This window comes from Venturia canescens, chromosome 2 (genome assembly GCF_019457755.1).
Source record: "Venturia canescens isolate UGA chromosome 2, ASM1945775v1, whole genome shotgun sequence".
Lineage (NCBI taxonomy): Eukaryota > Metazoa > Arthropoda > Insecta > Hymenoptera > Ichneumonidae > Venturia > Venturia canescens.
The window spans coordinates 22,418,401-22,440,739 of record NC_057422.1 but is presented as its reverse complement, the minus strand read 5'-3'; the positions used below and the strand labels follow the sequence as shown (position 1 = coordinate 22,440,739).

The 22,339-nt window shown below is 37.6% G+C and overlaps 2 protein-coding genes across 16 annotated transcripts in view; one reads left to right on the top strand and one right to left on the bottom strand.

Moving 5' to 3' along the window:
• Positions 1 to 3,589, top strand: part of LOC122406731 (PDZ_signaling and DUF4749 domain-containing protein Zasp66) — a 32,096-nt gene extending 28,507 nt beyond the window's left edge. For 5 of the 8 annotated variants that reach the window (XM_043412399.1, XM_043412394.1, XM_043412393.1 and 2 more), the window contains 3 exons: positions 1,350 to 1,491; positions 1,714 to 1,752; positions 3,282 to 3,589. In XM_043412399.1, coding sequence (XP_043268334.1) covers positions 1,350 to 1,491; positions 1,714 to 1,752; positions 3,282 to 3,374 — 274 coding nt within the window. In that variant the 3' untranslated portion in view covers positions 3,375 to 3,589. Of the gene's footprint in view, positions 1 to 184; positions 969 to 1,349; positions 1,492 to 1,713; positions 1,753 to 3,057; positions 3,132 to 3,281 lie in introns of those variants that run through there. The other 3 variants (XM_043412398.1, XM_043412396.1, XM_043412392.1) reach the window with 2 other exon arrangements.
• A 287-nt stretch (positions 3,590 to 3,876) lies between these two features.
• Nc73EF (oxoglutarate dehydrogenase Nc73EF) lies at positions 3,877 to 20,779 on the bottom strand. 8 transcript variants are annotated; one of them, XM_043412380.1, is made up of 16 exons: positions 20,689 to 20,779; positions 17,036 to 17,290; positions 15,537 to 15,746; positions 12,429 to 12,531; positions 11,583 to 11,645; positions 10,103 to 10,358; positions 9,781 to 10,015; positions 9,522 to 9,701; positions 9,266 to 9,446; positions 8,637 to 9,146; positions 8,218 to 8,496; positions 7,910 to 8,088; positions 7,139 to 7,573; positions 6,868 to 7,022; positions 6,339 to 6,485; positions 3,877 to 6,150 (listed from the first exon to the last, which is right to left on the bottom strand). In XM_043412380.1, exons 2-16 carry the CDS (start codon positions 17,282 to 17,284, stop codon positions 6,051 to 6,053), a joined length of 3,282 nt encoding a protein of 1,093 aa, XP_043268315.1. In that variant the 5' UTR covers positions 17,285 to 17,290; positions 20,689 to 20,779; the 3' UTR covers positions 3,877 to 6,050. The 8 variants fall into 8 exon arrangements, with proteins under 8 accessions (XP_043268315.1, XP_043268316.1, XP_043268318.1 ...); XM_043412381.1 differs by lacking the exon at positions 20,689 to 20,779 and adding an exon at positions 17,377 to 17,409; XM_043412383.1 differs by lacking the exon at positions 11,583 to 11,645.
• Between the last annotated feature and the right edge of the window lie 1,560 nt (positions 20,780 to 22,339).

Sequence of the window (22,339 nt, the reverse complement as noted above, 5' to 3'; positions counted from 1 at the left end):
ATGATTTTTAATTTTCAGTGTGTCTTTATGAAGACAGCTTATGTACGAACAACAGGCGCTTTCCCCATCCCCCAAAATGTGGCTGCTCCAACGTACAAACACAAAAAGACTTCTCGTTACTCTGTTTATAGAAAAAAATTACGATTACACGATGTTCTGACGAGATATCGTTTCGTTTTTCCAGAATTTTCGTAGATTTATCCTTCGTAAAGCATAGAAAGGATATTCAAGAACAAGCGAGATTGATGAAAGAGGCCGCGGCCAAGGGATCTCCGAAGAATCCGTGGCCCCAATTCAATAAGCCGATATAGTTGCATTAGACAAATTATAAATACGAATATACAAAGAAAATGAGAAGAATATCCCACCCTTTCGACGACGCACGTTCGACGAGAATCTTAGTCATAATAACCCATATACGCTCATCATATTTGTTCATCGCAACAGTTATTATTTAACACATACACAAAAGAATCGAGAACGGTTGAGTTGTCTCGATACTTCCGAAAAAATGCATTGATTTTTCGCAAAAAGAGGCCGCGGCTGTCGTTTTCTACTGGATGATTATCTGCTCCGATTTTTCTCACATTTTAGCTTGATCGCCTCGTGACATTTAAAAAAAGACACATGGAGCATGGAGTACATCGGTATTTGCGAACAAAGCTCTATCGTTAACTAAGGAAAGGTGCCTCAGTCTCGACTTCCGATTTCGTTGATTCAATCCCTTAGAAATCAATTCGAGTCCACGAAAAAAATTTGTGTCTCTTATCTTTCGATGTTTACGTGTAAAAAAAATTATCAAGATCGGAGGCGGACAGCTTTCCTTGTAAATGGCAATGTAGAAAAGGGAGAGAAAAATCGTCGAACAGGAAAACGAAATGAGTCGGGAAAATTTAACACGACGAAAACAAAATGTAAAAAAACTTCGATGTAAAAATCGAGAATAATATAATAGTGCATGAGTAGAATTGATCGTGAGTATGCTGAAAAATAATGTTTGACGAGTTTTTTTTTTTATTTTTTTTTTATTTATTTTTTTTTTATGGATGACGGAGCCTAACGACGCTGATCCTGATCCTACAACGTCGAATCCGGAATGGAATTTTATCGTACACTAGTTGTGTTTTATATATCGATCGAATGTTTACTTTTGCACGATCATTTTTGTTTTTGCTTATTTTTTCGTATTTTGCGTACGTTACTGAGCTGCTTTTGTGGATCGCTCGTACTTGCAATGTTCGTGAGAGAACTTTGCGCCCTTGGACCGCTGTCATAACTCCTTAAAAAAAATAATAGCTGTACGAAGATTATGGTGATTAAGAAAAACAATTCGTGTACGAATGATGTAGCAACAAGGGACCGATGAAGTACGATCCGAGCAAGAGCGAAGCGTACAAAGCCCTCCAGGAAGAAGAATACGACGTTGTTCAGGAAGTTAAACAACCAGCACGTGGCGCAGTTTTCGCTCCACAAAAGGCGAATCAGAATAGGGTAAGCAGCAGCGTAGTACTGAAGCAAACGCGAAAGTGTTGGATGTGTGAAAAAGGAAATTCAGAAAGCGAGTGGGCTCGAATAAAAATTTCCAACTTTTCCGAAGCATGAAATACAATATTGAGAAAAAATTTCTTCGCAAAATCATCGGAAAAAAACTCTCCGTATAAAAACAAGAGAAAATTTATACACAAACCCAACGTTTTTCAAAAATGTTCACAGATGTATCATCGACCACAGAAAAGTCCTGCTCAATCTTACGTAAGTTGTTGTTTACATTGTTGAGATATTCAGTAATGATCATACGAAATTTGTAAATACTTCGCGTTCCGTGCATGGTATTGCATTGTATTGACCAAGCAACATTGCATTTGAATCATCGGGTGGGGTCGATATTTCGAAATTTCAAATGTTTAAATTTAAAAAATCAGATTAGAGAAAAATAAGTAATTCAAAATTCTTATTCCCGATCGACTATTTAGCAGATTACGCGTTTTCATTTCAAATGCAATTTGAGCAGACCATACGAATGTCAAAAGTTCATATTTTCGAATTCAAAATGGAGAGTAGTTGTTTTATAGATAGACCAGAATATAGAGTAACAAAAAATCGAAAATGAATTTTTCGAGCCTAAAAAACTTAGATGTGTGCAGAATAGCGATGCCTCCACAAGGCGAAAGTCAAAATGGCGATGGTTGAAATTGGAGATCACCGGTCGTAAGTGAGTGAGTGAGATGCGTGTATTTTGAGCTCCGCTGCTGCGTTCCTTTATTTCGATCGGTCGACTTTCTAGCGTTTCGCCATTTTGACCGTTCGACTTTTTGATGTTTCAGTATTTCAACCTCAATAATATTTGGTCTTTCGCTATTATATTTTCCAAATTGTGAATATCCACAGTATTGCTGATTGTAGTAATTTATGAATCGAAAGAGTGATAGTCGAACTTGCGAAAAATCGATACTTTAGCGACTGGCACATTCTATTTTCGATGATCTCTCTCCATATTTATCATTCGAGGTCTATAAACTCAAGATTTTAGTTTGAATTTTTAGTTATTTTAAAATTTGACCCCCACCCTTAAATACTGAAACACCAAAAAGTCGAATAGTCAAAATAGCGAAACGTTAGAAAGTCGATCGATCAAAATAAATAAATGCAGTGGAGCTCCAAATACACGCGTCTCACTCACTCACTTACTCAGACCGGTGATCTCCAATTTTGAACATCGCCATTTTGACATTCAGATGGTCTGTTAAAATTGCATTCGAAATGAAAACTATTGAAATATATATTTTCGGGTAAATACGAATTAAAAAAAAGGAATTTTTGATTAAACACGCAATCTGCTGAATAATCGATCGGGAATAAGAATTTCGAATTACTTATTTTTCTCCAAACTGATATGACAACTTTTAAAATTTCGAAATATCGACCGTTCTACAATTTAGTTATTCGACATATTGAACCCCACCCCTCAATGCGTGCAGCTCGAATTCATTATATGTAGAATATTCCTGAACGCAAAGCATGGTAAATTAATATAAATTCGATGTTTGTCTGATTAAGGGTGGAATGTATCGTCCTTTTCCTCTCCCTTTCGTAAAGGATCGCGTCAACGGCTACTAAATTTTCTCACAATTGTACGTTGAATTTTTTCGTCCACTTATATGCAAACATCGTTTTATATCGTCATCCGTCTAGCGATTACATTTTTTGCATCGTCAAGCTTTCCATATGCGGTTTCATTTCAAAATATGTTTTAATAAAACGAATATTTCAATTTATTACAGGTCGGTGGTTTCGAAGACGACGGCGAGAAAATTCATCAAAGCGGCAGCTTCAAAAGGATCATGTACAGTGTGCTTGGTCAAACCGATTATTGAGAAATTCCCAACAAATATATCTTCACCCACCTTTCCCCCGCCCTTAAACTCTAAGCTTGAAAAAATAATAAAAATGATCTATTTACATTATTGTATTATTGCATTAAAGAAAAAGAAAGGAGGTACGAGAAAAGGCGAGTCACGCGATAATTAAGGCCGCGCAATTTATATGCTAATATAATTATTATCAAATAAACTATATTTTTGACGATTAAGATGTTGTTTTTTCAGAATATAGTCGACGACTGCGTCGTTCCTATCAATATTTATTTTTTTTCAATTTTGCTACTGATGCAAATCATTTTTTTCACGAATCGTTGTTTAAAACTCAACGAACATTCATTTAATTAGAATTCCAAGAACTCATAATTGGAAAGTAATGCTCTGATTTCGGTGTGCTGAAATAAACATGAACAGAAGCTTGTGTAAGACAAAATTCATTTTTTTCAATAGACCCTACCAGGAATCCAAAGGCATATCGCTCTTAATTAATTCATCGTTGTTTGTCATAATACGATAGAATTTTATTTCTGTATATTCGTTTTTTTTTTAAATTATGTTTATTAGTTCGGTCTACATAACAAAATGAGAAGTGATCGAAAAATGCAGGTAATTCATTTTCATCATTGGACCACGTCTCTCGTTTACTCCCATCTCTCATCATCTACGAGTGTTAATTTTACTAACACCCGATTGTATCGGGTAAGATAAAACCTTTTGGGTGTTGCGGTGAAGACGATACCGAAAAATTACATTTTTTTAGTTATTTTTATCTTGTTTGAGCTATATGTTACCACGAGGCACATTACAATCAGGAATCGTCTGTGATAATTCATAGAAGAAATATTGAGATATCACAAAAATGCGAGCAGCGTCGTCGAACAAAAATTAAAAATACTGTGCTCGTCTCACATGGTAAAGGGATGGACTTGACGCTTTCAATTTCCCTTCGCATTGCCAGCATGAAGTCTCGCGTTGAAATACTTCAAATTATATGGCTAGCAATGGAATAGAGTATTGCTGAAGTAATTCGAAAAGATGCGACACCTAGTGGTCGAATTGAAAAGTAAAGAAAATGGCTGCTCGAAGGTCTGTTATTTCATAGATAATGAGACGACCAAACGACGTTGAAAATACTGAGAAGAGTAACCAGAAATAACGGTTCAAAAAGAAAATAAAAGAGTGAAATAAATTAAATGCCCCAAATGAAATCTGTTTACATCGAAATACTTTGGGACTAATCAAGCCCAGACCTTTTTAGGGACGATTACAACCTTCCACCTCGCATCATTGCCATTGAGAAAAAACAAGATTATTTATATGTATATTTTTTTTTAAGTCTTTTTCGAAAGTTTAGATCGTACTCTCGGTGTATGAACACGTATCGTTCTCGTTTTCTAAATTCAAAATATGGCCTCCTTTGAGGCCTCTGCGATTATAGCGCCACCATTTTCTTCGATAATGATTACGCGATCATATCTCTGTAATATCACGCGTCTGTCTCGTCCATTAAATTACTTACAAGAAAAGAAAAACGGGGAACTGTCAAAAGTTTTGAAGCAATTGGCGAACTCGCTCGGCCCCGGATATAAAAATTCAATGGAAATATAGTTTTTTTTTTCCATTTACTTTCGTATTCCGTAGATAAAAACTATGTTTGTATATATGGCATGAGAAATGTTCTTTCAGAGACTGTCGTATTGGAACTATTAAATCACATGTGTTTCATTTCTTGCCTGTTTGTTGTTTACTTTTGTCGAGTATTTCAAGTTAAATAATAGCACAGGTTGAAAATAATACTTTGCTCGTTAATCTACGATACGCATCACTTTTAAACGCTAAATATATTTAAATTAAATCCACCGGGATATTATTCGCACTTGATCACTCCGGGCTCGAGTGAAATCTTGGATTTCACGCGAGTCGGCAGCCTCATTGGCACCGCATTGCTCTAAATTCGTAAAGCTTCGAATAAATCTTCTGCAATTAAATTGGATAAACATTGCTCCTTTTTTACTTATTTTTCGGGTTTTTTTTCATCATTTAATACATATTCACATATCGTGAAAATTACTGCGATACATTCGTTTCTTTTCGTCTATTTTTTTCCTGATTTTTTTTCTTCTCACAGAACACAGCACACAACAAGCTTCCGCATTCAATCTGGTAAATATATAAATAAGTTATTCCAGCGAGACTGGAACTTTTGTTTGCACTCGAAGAAAAAGATACGAAGCAGCTCCCAATTCAATCACGAGTCTCAAACTCATATTCATCGATTACTGCTCGAAATAATAAAACAAAGAGCCCTGCCCTTCAAACTCGAGTTTTATACATAATGTTCAATTAATTTTTGTCTTCGTTTACGAGAAATTTATAATACACATTCTCGTTGGAGAACTTTAAATTACTATCTACAACGAAACGTGAACATGCCCCGGAAAGAGTGCAGCTTCTGTGATATCGTCATTGATTTTCCATTTAGTTATGTAAGAAGTCAGGTTTCGCCAGTCTGACGTACAAAAAAAAAGAAGAATGGTCGCTGTAGCTCTTTAAACGGGGATGGATATGAATCTCTTAATAATATTCATAAAACGGACAGAGGCGATTGAACAATTACAATAGAAAAGAATAAATAAAATTGGCTTTCTACACAGTGCTATGAGAGAGGGGAGTTTAAATGTTGAATGTGTCGTCCAACAGTTGTTTAAGTTCCTTGAGATGTTGCATTTTGCTGCCAGTTGCTGGCGATGCTGCTGTCGGTCGTCCAACGTATCTGTAAAACGAATTATTGTTTTGGAACATTGCCTTAATTCTCAGCGGGAACATTTCATCAAATTTTTCGCTTTCAGTGTTATTGCTTGAGGGATAAATGTGTTAAGGATTTATAACCATGTCTTTTTTGTTTTATTATAACATTTTTTTCCATATTCCGCGTCGATCAAATGAATTCACGAATATTACCTCACTGATCGTGGTTTCGGTTTTGATGTTTCTGCCGACTGTACCTCGGGCACAGTTTTCGTTTCCGTTGCCGTTGGTTTAGACGATGAAAATAAGCCGCTGAACCAACCGCTATTACTTTCACTCGCACGTGATGAACCTCCGCTACTGCAACATGGCCCAACGTTTTCAATTTTTACTTAGGAAAGATTCAAACGAAATAAACGAAAACTTTAATTTTGTATTTGTGAAACGACGACATTGATCGCGTGCTGTGTAGCTAAGAGATATTTCTCTCTTCTCACTACAAATTACAACATATTGAAACTAACTAATTCGCAAAAGCTCAAAAACGTGGGCCATGTAAACAGTAAAGTGGTCGAAAAAATTCAACGCCAAGTGCGATATTCACAAATTCGTTTTCACGATAAAATCCGTTTGCCAAATAAACGAAGAGAGACGTTATACGAAAGTGAGGCTTGAAGGAGTGAGGAGGAATTGGTTTTTGTTCAATTTAATGAGGAAAAAGGCACTTGAGGTTGATACTCACGATACATCGCGTGTTCCGGTCAGAGCCGTTACAAAACGGGGCTGTACGTATGTCCACGCTCCTTGATTCTTGTGTTCTTCCTGTGTCCAGATTATTTCGGCGTTGGGGTACTTGGCGACTTCCTTTTTCACGAGGTCGTACGGGAACGGCGAGATCTGAAATATTGAGACGACGAAATATCAATATCAGTCGAAATATGAAAACTGATACGATTGATTTTAAATAATCCCTTTTCTAATAGTTCAGAAATTGTAAAAATATAAAAACGTACCTGTTCCATCCTGGCAATAGCGACTTTGTCATCCATGCCTCTTTCACCTCGCGACTTTTTGAGATCGTAATATACCTTGCCCGAGCAAAATACGACTCTCTTGACGTTGTTTGGATTTTGCGCAGCGACGCCCTCTTCGGGTATAATTCTGAGAAATTGGGTGTCTTCGGTCATGAGATCAAAGCTGGAACGAGCCTCAGGATGGCGAAGAAGAGATTTCGGGGTCATCAAAATAAGAGGTTTGCGGAAAGGTAAAGCGATTTGTCGACGCAGGATGTGGAAGAGATTGGCAGGTGTGCTGCAATTGGCAACGATCCAGTTAATGTCGTGGAGTTGTCTAACGGCAAATTCTTCGCTCTCAGGTGGGAAATAGTCGGGATCGTCAGCGCTCATTTGGAGGAATCGTTCGAGACGAGCACTCGAGTGTTCGGGGCCCTGAAAAAGACACGATGTTGGGGAGAACGTAACACGCGAACACGAAAACAAACTTGTAAGGATTTCTGTAAGTCAGTGTGAAACATTTGAGGAAGATTCGCGGCAAGATTAAGTTCTGTTACGTGTCAAACGAATGTTGGAATTTCGGAGAAAAGTATACTTTTACGAAGAGCGTCGAACTCGTCCGCGGTTCGTAAGATTTCTGACCATTTTCCCGCCGAAATTTCGACAAGCCTTTGAAAACAATGGTGAGGTATTTTTCGCTTGGTCGAAGGAGACAATAATCAGCTGGAAGTTTCACACAGTCTTAAGAAAATAAACAATGTTGGTGCGGACCATTCCCTCAAGACCATGAGGTTGAAGCATCACCAAACCGGACTGGCGAACCCATTTTGCTTGTCCACTGCTGATGAACTGATCGATGATGCATTGAGCCGTATTGTTGAAATCACCGAACTGCGCCTCCCAAATAACCAAAGCGTTGGGATTTGTCATCGAGTAACCCAATTCGAAGCCTTTTCCAACATCGCACAGCGGACAAACAATAAAAAAGGGAAAAAGAAACACACATTTAGAAAAAACAATAAACAGTTGTACAGAATTTCGATGAAAACCAAATCAGATAAACCAATTGTTGCATGTACCAAGGACTCCAAACTCCGATAGTGAACTATTGCAAACGGTGTACGGTGCTTGGTCAGGGTACAAGTAACACAGAGGTCTATAAGTGGCTTTGTCGACAGTCTGATGATGAAGCACGTGGTGACGATGCGAGAATGTTCCTCTCTCGACGTCCTGACCGGAGAGTCTTACGTGAATACCCTCTTTTAGCAGCGATCCAAAAGCCATCGCTTCTCCGAGAGCCCAATCGATTTCTCGCGACTCGATCATTTCCATTCGAGCTTTCAATATGCGCTCGATACCTGTAATATCAAATATTTTATTGGTTACCACAATGAATCTAACCGTTATCAGCGGGCATGCCGCTTTTCGCATGAAAGTTTAGAAGCAAATCGATTCAAGTACCCCCTACCCCCCCGCCCGCCCGATAATTATAACGAACCTTTGTGAATGACAAATTCGGCGGCATTGGGTGGAGGCGATGAGAATTTCTTTCCGATGTGAACAAGAGTATCTTCCTTGACGCCAGTTGGCGAAACTTTGAGGGGATCTTTACCCTCGAAGAAGCCGGACCATGGAGAGTCAAGCCAATCCTTGTACTTGATGTGAGTTTCCTGGCGAGCGTTCGTGTAAGCCTCTTCGCAAATTTTTTCATACTTGTCTTTGACGTCTTTGACTTCTTCCTGGGTGACGACGCCGTCGCTGATGAGTTTCGTCGCGTACAAATCAAGACCCGGAGGAGTTTTCTTAATTTTGCGATACATCAAAGGTTGCGTGAACATCGGCTCGTCGATTTCGTTATGGCCGTTCCGTCTATACGACACGATGTCGATTACTACATCTTTGTGGAAAGTTGCTCGCCATTCGGCCGCAACCTTGCAGACATGCATCACCGCCTCGGGGTCGTCGGAATTCACGTGGAAAATTGGAGCATTTACAACGCGAGCGACGTCTGTACAAAAACATAAAAAATATAAGTTTATGTTCATTTGGAAACGATCGATGAAGGTGACACAAAATGATGCCTCTTCAAATCTATTTGATCATGAATTTAAAAATATTGAAACTGACCCGTGCAGTAAGGCGAGGATCGAGAGTGCCTGGGATCAGTGGTGAAGCCAATTTGGTTGTTGACGACGATGTGGACCGTGCCGTGGGTCGTGTAATCCGGTAAATCGGACAAGTGCATGGTCTCGAAAACGATACCTTGTCCGCAGAAAGCAGCATCACCGTGCAAAAGTATGGACATGACCTGTAAAACGAGACGTTGCCATGAGAATCGAGAGAAAATAATATCGCTAGTAAAAAAGGCTGATAATTTACTTACTTTTTTGCCTTCTCCGTCCCCGCGATAGAACTGCTCGGCGCGCGTTTTTCCCTGGACAATGGGATCGACAGCTTCCAAATGAGATGGATTTGCCACGACAGCCAGACGAATGTTCTTGTTCGTCACTCTGTTCAAACGCTCGATGTATGTTCCAAGATGGTATTTTACGTCACCGGAGCCCTGATTCCATTATTCAAGGCGTTAATTACTCGCTTTTGCGAATTTCACCAAAATTCTCAGGAAAGAAAGCAATACTTACGTCATCGGCAGCTTCAAGGGCGGCGAACTGGGTGAAGATCTGGCTAAGAGGCTTGCGACAAACGTTAGCAAGTACGTTGAGACGACCTCGGTGAGGCATTCCCATGACGATCGATTCGACACCAAGTTCCGTTGATTTGTCGATAACTTGCTTCATCGCTGGGATCAAAATTTCGCAACCTTCCAAACCGAAGCGCTTTTCGGACGACCATTTGCGGGCAAGGAAAGCCTCAAACCTGTGACGATAAAGATATGAAAATTTATCATAAAAACGCAAGCAAAGAGTGAATGGAAAAGAGATTTAACCGAAGCTTTCATCTTACCCTGTAGCTCGGGTAAGCCTGGCCAAAATGAGCCTCTTCTCGTCGTTGGTTACGTCCATGATGTTGGGAGTTTCCATTTTCTGACGAATCCAATTGCACTGTTCCAACGAGTTAATGAACATGAATTCAACGCCGATGTGCCCGCAGTAAGCATTTTCCAAACGTTTCAAAATCTCCCGAAGAGGCAAAGACTTCTCTTTTCCACCGATGAAGGTCGTCGACGGCAACTTGAATACGCGATCCATGTCAGAATCCTCTGTTAATCGTTTTTCGGGTTAAAAACAGATAAATTATTGGTCAAAACAGCGCTTGGAGATGGTACATTTTTTTCACAACATCGAGGGAAGCCCAGAGTCGCCTGATCAGACACCGGGACAGCATAAGGTTTTATTTTAAAAAAAAAGTCACTTTAGCTACCGCAAAAATACTACGATATTGAATTTCGGTAGCTAAGTCGGATTTCTTACGACTGGTACTGAAAATGCAAAAGTTGAAAATCTCTTTCTACGCTACAGTTGTGTACGCCATACGTGCGTTGAGATTCCCAAAGAACGAAAATGGTACGATTGGCAAGAAAAAACGGAGGGACGACTCCCGTTTGCAAGCAACGAATTACTTTTTCGGCAACTTGGGAGATCTTTCACCGCATCACACTGTTCACAAAAGGCAAAGTGTAAGACCGATCGAGGACCAAGCAGTTTATCCTTCATGCAAAATCTCTTTTTCTCCTTCCAATCTCAAAGTGAGGAGGTGAGAGAAAATCGAGCTAACAGTAGAAGAGACAAAAAGCCAATAGAAATACATACAACGTGTACAATATTCATAGACACGAGGAGACCGCACGCGACAAATGTGCGTTGCTCATTTGTGAATATTATTCAAATAGAAATCGAGCTCTTGACGAGTGTCTCCGAGACGCGCATATTCCAATTGTTATTCCATTCGGTCAAGTGTCATTTGCGATAGAAAAAAGTAGAATACAAAGAACACATATGTACATCAACGAAGAAAAGCCTTTGTGTGCGAGTGTGCGTCCGTTGCCGGGTGGTAAGCTGCACGTTTTGGTGTATGGGGACCGATCGTGAAAACAGATATAAAGAAGTTATAATAGAGGGGATTCATTCAAATGGAGGAGGAAATGAGTCGTTTGTAATGACACCAAGATCGTGGATGACGTGAACGAATGATGCGAATATTTCTTGTACATAGAATTTCCCTTGAATTTCATAATCCGCAGAAGTTGGCTGTTTGTAGTATCATTTTGTCTGCGATAAATCGTACCCAGCAACCCTGTGTTACACCAGCAGTCTACTACCATTGCATAAATCAACTCGCACCTGTTGTCAATAAACGTCTTTCAAGCCATTAAGAAACCAAAGTCAAGGATCCAGTGAGTCCCAAATAAATGTGTATACTTGAAAGTACAGCCACACAAGGCATTTTTGTCGTTGTTGAAATTCTTGTTACAATGATTACATACGTTTTGTAAGTGCAGCTACTCGATATTGAAGGTCCTGGGAGTAAGTAGTGCGGGGTCTCTTCCCTGTGGACATCAAACTCAAACTGAACCACCGATTTCTCCGAGTTTTCGGGCTCAAAACATCCAATTCATATTTACTTTTTTTCTTTGTGCAAATAGTAACGTTTTTTTTTCTTATTTTTATAATTATTAAATTTTTCTTTTCTTTTTTTTTAATAAAATAAGGTTTGCCTTGGGTTCTCCTCGCTTTAAGATTCGTTGTGAGCGAGCAATATAGATGACCGATGTGGAACGAAGCAAATGAAGGAATAATATCCTTCTTTTCTAAATCACAATTTTATGGAGCGGGACTTCTGCGTGAAATTCGTAAATTACAAGTTGTACGTAAATGACAGTTGGACACTGTTCAAAGTGTCCAACTGGATTCGGATGCCCTCAAGCTACGGTCCAAAAAGAAATGGTTGCATTTTATGTTATTACCATGGACAATATGTGTGAACTGACGATTATGAAACGCGTATAAATAAAGTATTTTTCATTGTTGCTTATCATGAATGTGAGGAAAATTACTAGCAGCAAGAGACTTACAAATGTAAACAATGCATCATTGAGCTCGACATTTAAACGAATAAATGCTACAACAAATGACAATTTAGCACTTGACTTTAACGATAACGAGCTCCAGATGCGATAGTAGGCGAAATCAAGAGTATTTGTCAGTCCGTTGCTAAAAGTTTTCTCTTTAAATATCGTTCATAGAAGGAGTAATAACAAATGTGTGCAATTTTTCATAGGAAACATCTACATTGCGCGTGATGTTTGTTCGTTTGGTGTGTTTCAGCTTACCGAAAGAGTAATGATTATAGAGCAACTCTTGAGGATGTCTATCATCAAGATCAGCGCTGTTGATGCCCAGTGGGTCCAATTTCGCGATATGATGACCACGGATCTGTCAATGCAATGGCCCAAATTTCATACCAGCCGCACGATTATTCACGAGCTTATTACATTTTTATTGAGTAATTTTTTAAGCTCGTAAACTTTCACAAATACATAAAATCACAATTTTCGTTCATTCGTTTTTTTTTTCTCAGTGATATCCGCGACCAGGTTTAAAGTGGATTGAGTGGAAAATACTTGAAAACCTTCCCAGTCGGTATGGAAGAAGAGTGGGGTTTAGAACGAATAATTTTAAAAACCCTTAAACACTGGGGAGAGCACACAAATTCCGGCGTTCGAACGCAACGCTCTGTTGTTATGGATTAGTTTTTGACAAAAAAGAAACTGAAAAAATCATTTATTAATTGGCGTTCCGACGAAGGAAAGATAAGTACGTCTGCACTTAAAAAAACCAGCTCACACCTCCCAAAAGTGGCGACAGATGGGATCGAAAGAAATGTTTTTCTCGAAAAAAGCTGCGACATGTAGTAAAGCTTGCAGGCAGAAAGCTCGGTGAGGAACATAAATGTTTCGTGAAGCATAAAAGCGTCAACAACCAAGACGTGCAAAGCCAAACAAAAACCTAGTAGAAGTAGCTTACCTTTTAGCCATGACTTATCGAACTTCAAATTCAAATATTTTCTCGATACCGATGCAGAACATTTTTTTGTGTACTCAACTAACAGGACGCACATTGCCTTCCCGATTGGCACATCAAATCATTCGATCCCAGCCCAATTGCATTTTCAGTATCAGTGTAAATATGAAATTGTTCCCTCGTTAACGAGCTGAAGACTATGAATGTTGACGAAAATTATATTCAGTATTCAATATGTTTAACCGATATAATTTCGAACACGTTAGATATGGAATGAGCTTTCTTTTTTTTTGACAAAAAGATGCGATAAAATCGAATATTTCAACTGTTCACAAAACTTTTAGTTAATACCTCACTATTCTCTCTCTCTCTCTCTCTCTTAAATGAAGTTCTATTTTTCTTGAAATATAAACCGAATTGTTATCATCGTTTTTGATAAATTTTTCCTGAATACGATCCAACAATATTGTTGCTGATTGAAATTCTGTGAACGATTCAATTGAAAAATTCGATTTGGAGCTTCCCTAATATCATGGAGTGATAAAAATGATTCGGGATGTTGTTGGTCGTATTGTCGAAACCTTACCAAGCATGTATTGCCGAAGAACACGCTCCGGAGCTCCCTTGCGAGCGGCATAGTGTGTATGTATCAGATCGTTTCGCATGATACCGAGCGGGTCCAGGTCAGCGACCAAGTGACCACGAGCCTAAGATGCGAGTGAACAAATGTCCCAACAAAGATCCACCAATTTTAATAATATTTTCGATTTTAAATCACATTCAATTTCGTAGTCTTCGAAATGTATGTAAGCATTGGCTACACATCAATAACAAATATGAGGACGACACGATCCGTCGAAACGTTTCTTAAAATTAAAAAAACAAAAAAAAACTGTCTACTGACATCCATTTCAGTTAATTCAAGCATCGCTGAGGAAAAATATAGGAAAAAATCATGCTTTCTGTCTCTCTACGACAAATGTCCACTGGAATGGACCGGCGGAATTTGCTATGAAATCATAAATTTCATCACCGTAACCATTTGAATTACCGCTAAAAACACATCGATAAATAACACTTGTAACACATAGCATCCCTAAGAACTGCTGCTTCTTCCTCAGTAATTTTATTTAGTAACGCGACATGCGTTAATATCGGATGAGTCACGATTCGAGGACTCGACGAACAATTCAAGTGCTGTCTGCGTTCCGTTTGAAAAGATGACATCCTTCTTGCGAACAATTATTTTTACTATCTCGTTTCATTCAACGTTCAAGGAAATTGAGAGTTTTTTTTCGAACATGCTTGAGGTAGAAGCGCAGATGGAGTTTAGCTATAGCGGAAATTGCGTTATTTAGAGCTATTATGCAAAGTAGGAGAGAGAATGGAATTCTTCAGAGTCGATAAGAATTCTTTTTGTCACATTGACCAATCGTGTTCATGATTACTTTGATACTTCCATGGCTGTTACATAATAGCGCTAACACACTGACATGTTATTTTTCTTTGTTAAGATACAGTTCTGTAAGACGAAATTATCCGGTCATTTGCATTTTGCCCCAATATTGTCATTTTGACGAAAAAAAAAGTTGAAATAATAGGAAATTATGCTCTATTGTTTTTGGTAAAATAGTTAGAAACTCAGAATCATACTCAACAGAAAAGCAATTCTGACCTCGTTATTTATAACTTTTGTTGAAAATTCCGTAGTGGAATGAACAGAGGCGCAGATTTTCTCGAAGTTTTATTGAATAAATACGATTAAAAGTCCCAGATAATTCCATTAGTTCGAATTATATCAATGCATTGAAGTGAAAATTATGGATCATCGTGGGTCTCATGCAGAACAATGGATCATGATTTTCCTCAAACAAACAACACGTTTTTTCCTCAATAACTCATATCCAATTCGAGAAATGTCCTCGAAAACATGCGACAAAAAATGACGTATATGAGAACATATGATACACGAATAGATGTTTTTTTCTTTCTTCGAAAATGATCACACTGACGATTCGCGACCCCGGCGAGTGTCTTTGAAACTGGGGTCGGGCGAATTTATAAATTCGAGACCGTTCTCCGTTGAATAATAATTCGGTAATGATGCGATGATGCAAAAGTGTGTTGGTATCATTATTTTTTTGAAATCTTCCGTCTGGGAGGTGCTGAGTGGCTCATTTGTCATTGAACTCGTGAGTATTCAGAGACGAGGAAAGTCTCGCGAGTAAATATAATAGTCCGCGTAACAGTTGGAAGTCATTACACTCGAAATAATGACGTCAATATCGCCGTTTGTTGTTCTGCTCAAACAACCCTCAAAGCTGTCGCATAAATCGCTCTATTCGCTTTGAAGTGATATTATAAATGTCGGAGTAATCGGTCGTTTTCAATTACGACTTGATCTCTCGACGACGTACCTGATACGATCGGATTATCGCCTGCACAGCGAGATGATCGTCAATGATTTTTTCATTGACAGGCATTTGACTAAGCTGTGATCCACCGCCGAGAGGGAGCAACGATCCGAGGGGTACTTGGTTGTAACTCGGTGCGAGAGATGGTGGTGCTTGATAGGCCAAACCAGGTGCCGCTCCTGCTGTGCTGTTCCGAAAGAATGAATCCCATGACTGAAATATTTGCAAACATCACTTTAATTCAACACGTGTATATGCATTTTTTTCTACCAATTATTAAAATCAATGATTTCGTAATTATCTTTCAAAATCTCGTTATACCACAATGAAAAAAGAACCGAAAAAGGAAAACAAATTTCCTGGATTCGTGTTCGGTTGGCGTGACCAAAGATCGATCAATAACGTCAATTCGGCATTAAAACCAAAGAAAAAACTCGTAATGACTCGTCGAAACCACCGCTTGCTTTATCTTTCGCTGAACAAATATAATTGAATGAATTTCGAGATGATAAGTCCGTTGAGTCATTAACAAAAAATCATGGAATAGCCTTAGGACAGGCAAAACTGCGTCTCGGAATACGTACGATTATGTAATTTGCAGGAATTTCTTGATTGTACTGGAATTTCGAGATATCGTCGTAGCTAATGCCTCACATGCGACATCAGAAGATGATTTTACAAGAGGGAAATAGGGGAGACCGGGGCAAAACGGGATACCCGAAAAATGAGAGAAATTTTTTTTCAATTTTTATACTAATCCGAAAAGAACATGAAACATATTTTTTCCAAAATATCTTGTTTTTTTAGATTTTGGTTTTTTTTTTCATAAAATTCGTTTTTTTTCAAATTCTCTTTTTTTTTACATCACTTCCAAAGTGAAAACGTTTTTGCATAGATATATTACTGCCTCGCAGATTACTGTCTACGACAGTAATCGCAGATATATGTTTGCAGACCACCATGTGTGGTTACACCTGCACATGAATCATGTGCCCACTTCGCACAATTTTGGCACTGAATCCATGATTCAGTGGATAAAGAATACAAATTTTTGCAAAATAAAAATTGGCAATCTTAGTTATTATTCATATCATCAATTTTGAATTGAATTACAGAGGGTGCGCTCGACGTACGTTTGAGCGCTGTAAGCGCTGAGATCGCTTTCAACGCTTACAGCGGTAAGTCGGAAGCACTCGGTTACGGGTGCAAAATGCACCCAAGGTGCATTAAATTAAAATCATTTAAAAAAAAAATTTCATGAGTTTTTGAGGGGTACCCCGTTTTGCCTCGGAATTTTTTTTTTTTTTTTTTTTTTTGAAAATTGAAAAGAATCCCAGTACATTTCTTAGTTTTTGTGAGTAAAAAATAGACAGAGCTTCCCAAACTTCTGAAAAGTTCATATTCACAATCCGTAGATTTCTCTGGTGCACAATAATTGTTGAAAATGAAAATTTGATTGAAATAAACAAGACTTCAGTACACGAAATTTGCCGGGTACTGACCACGTGGACACTGTGAGGATCCTGGAGCCACGCGTTGTACATTTCTTCGACGTAAGAGCTGGAGCTGCCATTGAGGAAGGGTTCGGTAGCTGCACGGCTCGTGTAACGTTTCAATGACTCAACAGCGACGACCGGATGCGTGCGGGTGAGGGGATTGCTGCGTACCAACCAAGAGGCGAATCTTTCGGCCCCGCAGACCCTTGGGGCTAACGGGGTCAAGGAGTTGAATACCGTTCTAGCCCTGTACATTTTGCTCTGGAAATAAAAGGAAAAACAGATAAATTCAATTCAATGAAATAATACTTTTTGCGTCTCGTCGAGAGACCCAATTTTTCTCGTACCAATGCTCGCGAGATGAAATACGCGATTGACGCGACGACTAGACTATTCTTTAATTAAAAATTAAATGTATACTCTGTTCTTGCTAACTTGACGCTGAAACACAACGTTGAATTCTCGTTGATACAATTGTTCAATGTTGCAGCAATCGGATCTTATTATTATTGGATCAACTAACCGTTCCTCACGAATGTTTGTACTGTAGATTTTTATTTGTTATTTTGCACAACATACGATTGGATTGGAAAATTATTCTTTTCCTGTGTTAAGCTTCAATTTATTGTTTCCATAATCATTATTCAGTATTAAACATATTTATAATTGTATGCCCTCGATGGCATTATTTGAAGAAATTTTATTGGAAATAAACAAAAAAAATGAGCCAAGAAAAAGAGTTTATTCATTTATGCAATGGACTCGTTCCGATTAGATTGCATCGGAAACACGTCCGCAGATAGAGTATCGCTTGTCTTAATCTTATCGCACAAAATAGCAAGTAATTCCGGTCTCGTCCTCGTTAAGCCATTTTGTCTGGTTGTTACCGATTCTATCTGTTTTCTTTTGATTGGGAGTGAAGTACAAACAACGAAAGTCTCGAGTATACGCGATCAAACTTAAAAACGTCTTTTTAACAATTGCGAGCTGCTTCGAACTGGAATTCATGAAATTTTTTGTCCATCATCTCCTCACTTGAGATTGTATCATGGTTGAAGTCGAACCAGTGGGGGCTGGAATTCACTCGTGTAATGAGGCGGGAAATAGCCAATTTAAAAAATACAAATTCCGAAATAGATACTATGTAGCTCTACGCAGCGATTGATCAAAACAAAAATTTATACGAGCGCAAGCGTTACATTATTTTTCGTCGGAATGGTAATTTGCCTCAGCACGTTAGAAGCCTCGAAAGAGTCATTCGCGTATCTCGCTAGATCCGATCAAATCAGACAAATCGTGAGTCATTGGAAACGTCAAACGGGGAGAAAGAAAGATGGAACGCGTGTGAAGAGCCTCCTGGTGTTTACAGTCTTCTCAATTTCGTTCAACTTCTCATTTATCACGACTATTATCACGACTATTATCACAGAGATAAAGGAATGCAGTCATAACATTGGAAATCGTCGTGCTATAAATTCATTGACGGAATCATTAATGTGACATTAGGCACACAAATTTCAGTCAAATTAGGCCATTTTTTAAAACTACAAATTCTTTTTATTTCTAAACTACACTCGCAGCTCGACGTCTTCATTTCAAATATAAAAAAATGAAACTTTACTTAAAAACATAATAAAATATGTCAATAAAATTATTGTTATATAGTGCTTTTATATCTAAAATCATCGAATCGATTTCAAACAGTTTTCATTCGATAATGAGAAGGAATAAACGAAAAGATTGCAGTGCCAGATAATTTTTCATCATGAATATTACATTGGAGAATTCAATACATTTGTTTATTTTTCAAAATATTTTTTTTTGAATTTCTAATTGTCTGCTGCTTTGCAAATTCTCCTAATATGTGTTGTTTCCAAAAATCTGTGGATCCGATATGCCACAGAGATAAGCACTATCTGAATGTAATTCAGAAACAGGCCAATCTATGATCTACGTTGATGAACCAACATAGTTTTTGTTTCTCATCAATGAAAGGGTTATATTTTCAAAAAAATGATACCATTATCGTGATACTTGAGAAAAAAATAACCAAACGTTTGTGGCATTTGACAGAGCCAACTTAAAAATAGAGAAAATCCATATAACTTGTTACGATTCTATCAAATACGTATAAAAAAAAATTTAACAATTTGAAAGCTCGCATATCAAAATCACTATTAAATGTCTTCATTTTTTATGTCGTCGAAATGTACATTCAATTGGTACAACACGATTTGATTCATTCATATAACAACTAAATGATAAACAATCAAAGAATTTGGTTGTTCAATAAACAAGAATGAAAATATGTTCAATTTTATAGAGCCTGGAAGGACAAACAAATCCAAGAATGAAACATTCGCAGATAGCAAATTCAACTATATCGATCATACAAGATATTTGGAATTAATATCATTTTTTTGTTAATCACTGTTATAGTGAAAAAATATTCAAACTAAAACGGTTAACCAATATTGCCCAAATTTGAAAAAATTAAAGAACATCAAGAGGTTCTAGTTATTTACAATTGCAAGAATATCAGCGCCCAAGTTGTTCTATTCCAAATTGTCCATAAAAGTAGTGTCCAAATTGACTCAACTTTCAATTTGATGATTGATACCAAAAAGTATTTTTATGAATAAAATTGAATAAAAGTTTTTTTCTGATCAGGCCTTTTTTGATTCAATGATAAAATAATAATTAAATCAACTACAATAAAAATTATAATAATATGAATAACTCGTATTACTGTTCTAAATGATAACATAATAGTAAGAAATTATCAGTATCAAGTTTGAACAAGAAATCCCAGCCAAATTTTCAGAGACACTTATAGTCATAAAACTCAATAAAGATTCACATGACAGTCACATGACATTAAGATACAAATGAATGCTAAGTTATGATGCAATGCCAGACGATCCCAAGAATAATTTTGCCTCAAAGACTTACAGAATTCTTTTTTTTCAATGTCTGCAGGAAACAAACAGTCTAGCCGTATCATTCATGATTGAAATTTGTTGGAATATATTTAGATCGAGGGAAAAATAACTTGAGAATGTTCAATGCCATAGGAAATAATAGTCTAAGAATAAGAAAGTGTGATCTGTCAAGGTGAGATGAAAAATTGTACTCAAATCAGACATGCTTCGAATCAATAGAGTAAGATAACATTTAGCAATACCACAATAAGACATCTCTAACATATTTTTGCCAAGATTGCCTAACTTTAGGCATGCGGGAATTTTCCTACATCTATACGTATACCGAGTCTATATTAAAGTTTGAACGTATATAGATTTTTTCTTTACGTATATACATCGTGTTGGCACGTATTGGAGGGAAATTAGGTTAATTCATGCCAGGAACGAAATGCTTCAAGAATTCAAATTTTTACGTTCAGTCATAATAATCATTTGGCGATATGGAATTCCCTTGAGGTCACTCCAAAAATATTCGAATTGATAGTACGGTGTGACTATTTTGGTAAATGGTGCAATAAATTTTACGTAACGTGAAAAAAAAAATGTGACTTCAAAAACTCGACGAAAAACAGAAAACAAATGACTGTTGGAAAGAAAACAACTGTGGAATGCTACAGGATGCACTTGAAAATTATTAGGTTAATGATACTCGCGTTTTTGATAAAAATTCCATACCTGATGTTAACGATGCAAGTATGACAGCCCGTCCACCATTTGCAACTCGCAGGTACGCCGACGAGTTCCTACGCCTTCTTAAAATAGGTTTTGAGTACTTGGTAAATAACTATAACAATTGTCATTTTTCATTCGTTTTATAGTTTGGAAATCTTTTATGCTAATTAATGTAGTTATCAAAATAGTTTTCGAAATGATAGTTAGTTAATAACTCGCACAAATGTATTGGTGTTCAGTTAATAGAACGTGTGATTGGAAAAAACTTCCTTTCGTTTAAAATTAACTGGAAATTATTTAGAAAAGTCTGTAATCTCAGAATTATTTTTCTTTTATTTATTTATGATAAAAAAAATAACAAATAGCGCTTTGGATAATTGTCGGATGGTCGAAAATACTCGAAGCGACACCTGGCATCTAGGTTCAGAAACTGTAAGCGTTATGCTGAATGCTGACTGCGTTATTTATCAGGCGAGGTTCATATTTTCCATCATAATAAATATTTGGTCGACTAATTTTCGATTTCTCACTTTTTTTTCAGTGTAAATTGTTTGTTGAGTTCTTGGGTTATCGGTTTAAAAACGACGCTCGTGATAATCATTAAACTCAATCTTTTGCAACATTTTTCTAATTGCATAACTTTTTTTCGACAAGCATATCGGTTCTGATCGGACGATCACCGACCACAAGATGAGCCCGACGAGCGATTCGCAGTAAAAAAGTTTGAAATTCAGAATTAGTCTATCAAATTCATGGAGGCTTTATTTTGCATTATAAAAGTTTCCTCAGTCGAGGTGGTCGAGGTTGCAAAATAACATAACCTTTCCACTATAATAAAAATACACTGTATTTTTCGGAAAAACAATCGAAGAATCGAAGTACTTCGTCGATTTGAATATCGAGGAGACTCGGTAGAGTCTCGGGACAAGTACATTGACAGCCCTGTCGTCTGCTGGCCCGAGCTCGCCGAGACTGTCCAGCATACGGAATCAGTTGTTCAGTCGGTAAAAATCCTACTGCAAGGTTTATTCCGAGTAGCTTGGTATTTGAAAGAAAATATGAGTATCGATTCTCCATTTATTATAGAACAATGTGTGACTTGTATTTTTCTCGAAAAATCAAGGATATCCATGAGTAAACTGCGCAACAATTTTGCAACTATTTCTCTCGCACTGACGCAACTGATAGATCACCTTAAAACGAGATCACACTCAAAACTGCAACCCCGGTGAAAAGGATTTTTTCGCTTCTAGTCGTCATTGCAGTCAGTCGGTATATATGCAGAACCTTTTAGATCTCTGCGCCAAAGATCGTCACGTAAAAATGTGGCTCCTTGGGACGACGAGTTTGTTTTGGAACGTTTACAAATTAGTTTTTTTTTTCATTTTAGAAAAATTTGACCCTGAGAGTTTCGATGACTAACAATAGGTCCAGGAATCATCAAAGTGCATATTTATATGAAAAATGGTCGTGGACTGTCGATCTGTATATTTTGTAAGAACACACTGTACGATGGATATATAAGTGTAGTAGAAGCGTATATGGTAAAAAAAAACTACTTTACAAAATTCGTTATCTCAGACAGATGATTTGCAGACCCTCAATTCGAAGTGTTGTGGTGTCCGTGAAGACCGTCGCGGAGGTTATCAAAATA

Excerpts from the sequence above, each read along its gene's own strand:
- Nc73EF (XM_043412380.1), bottom strand. The coding sequence starts at position 17,284 with ATGTACAGGGCTAGAACGGTATTCAACTCCTTGACCCCGTTAGCCCCA. Across the intron at positions 9,702-9,780 it reads CCCTTGAAGCTGCCGATGAC|GGCTCCGGTGACGTAAAATA; the intron begins GTAAGTATTGCT and ends TAATGGAATCAG. Across the intron at positions 8,089-8,217 it reads ATCGGAGTTTGGAGTCCTTG|GCTTCGAATTGGGTTACTCG; the intron begins GTACATGCAACA and ends ATGTTGGAAAAG.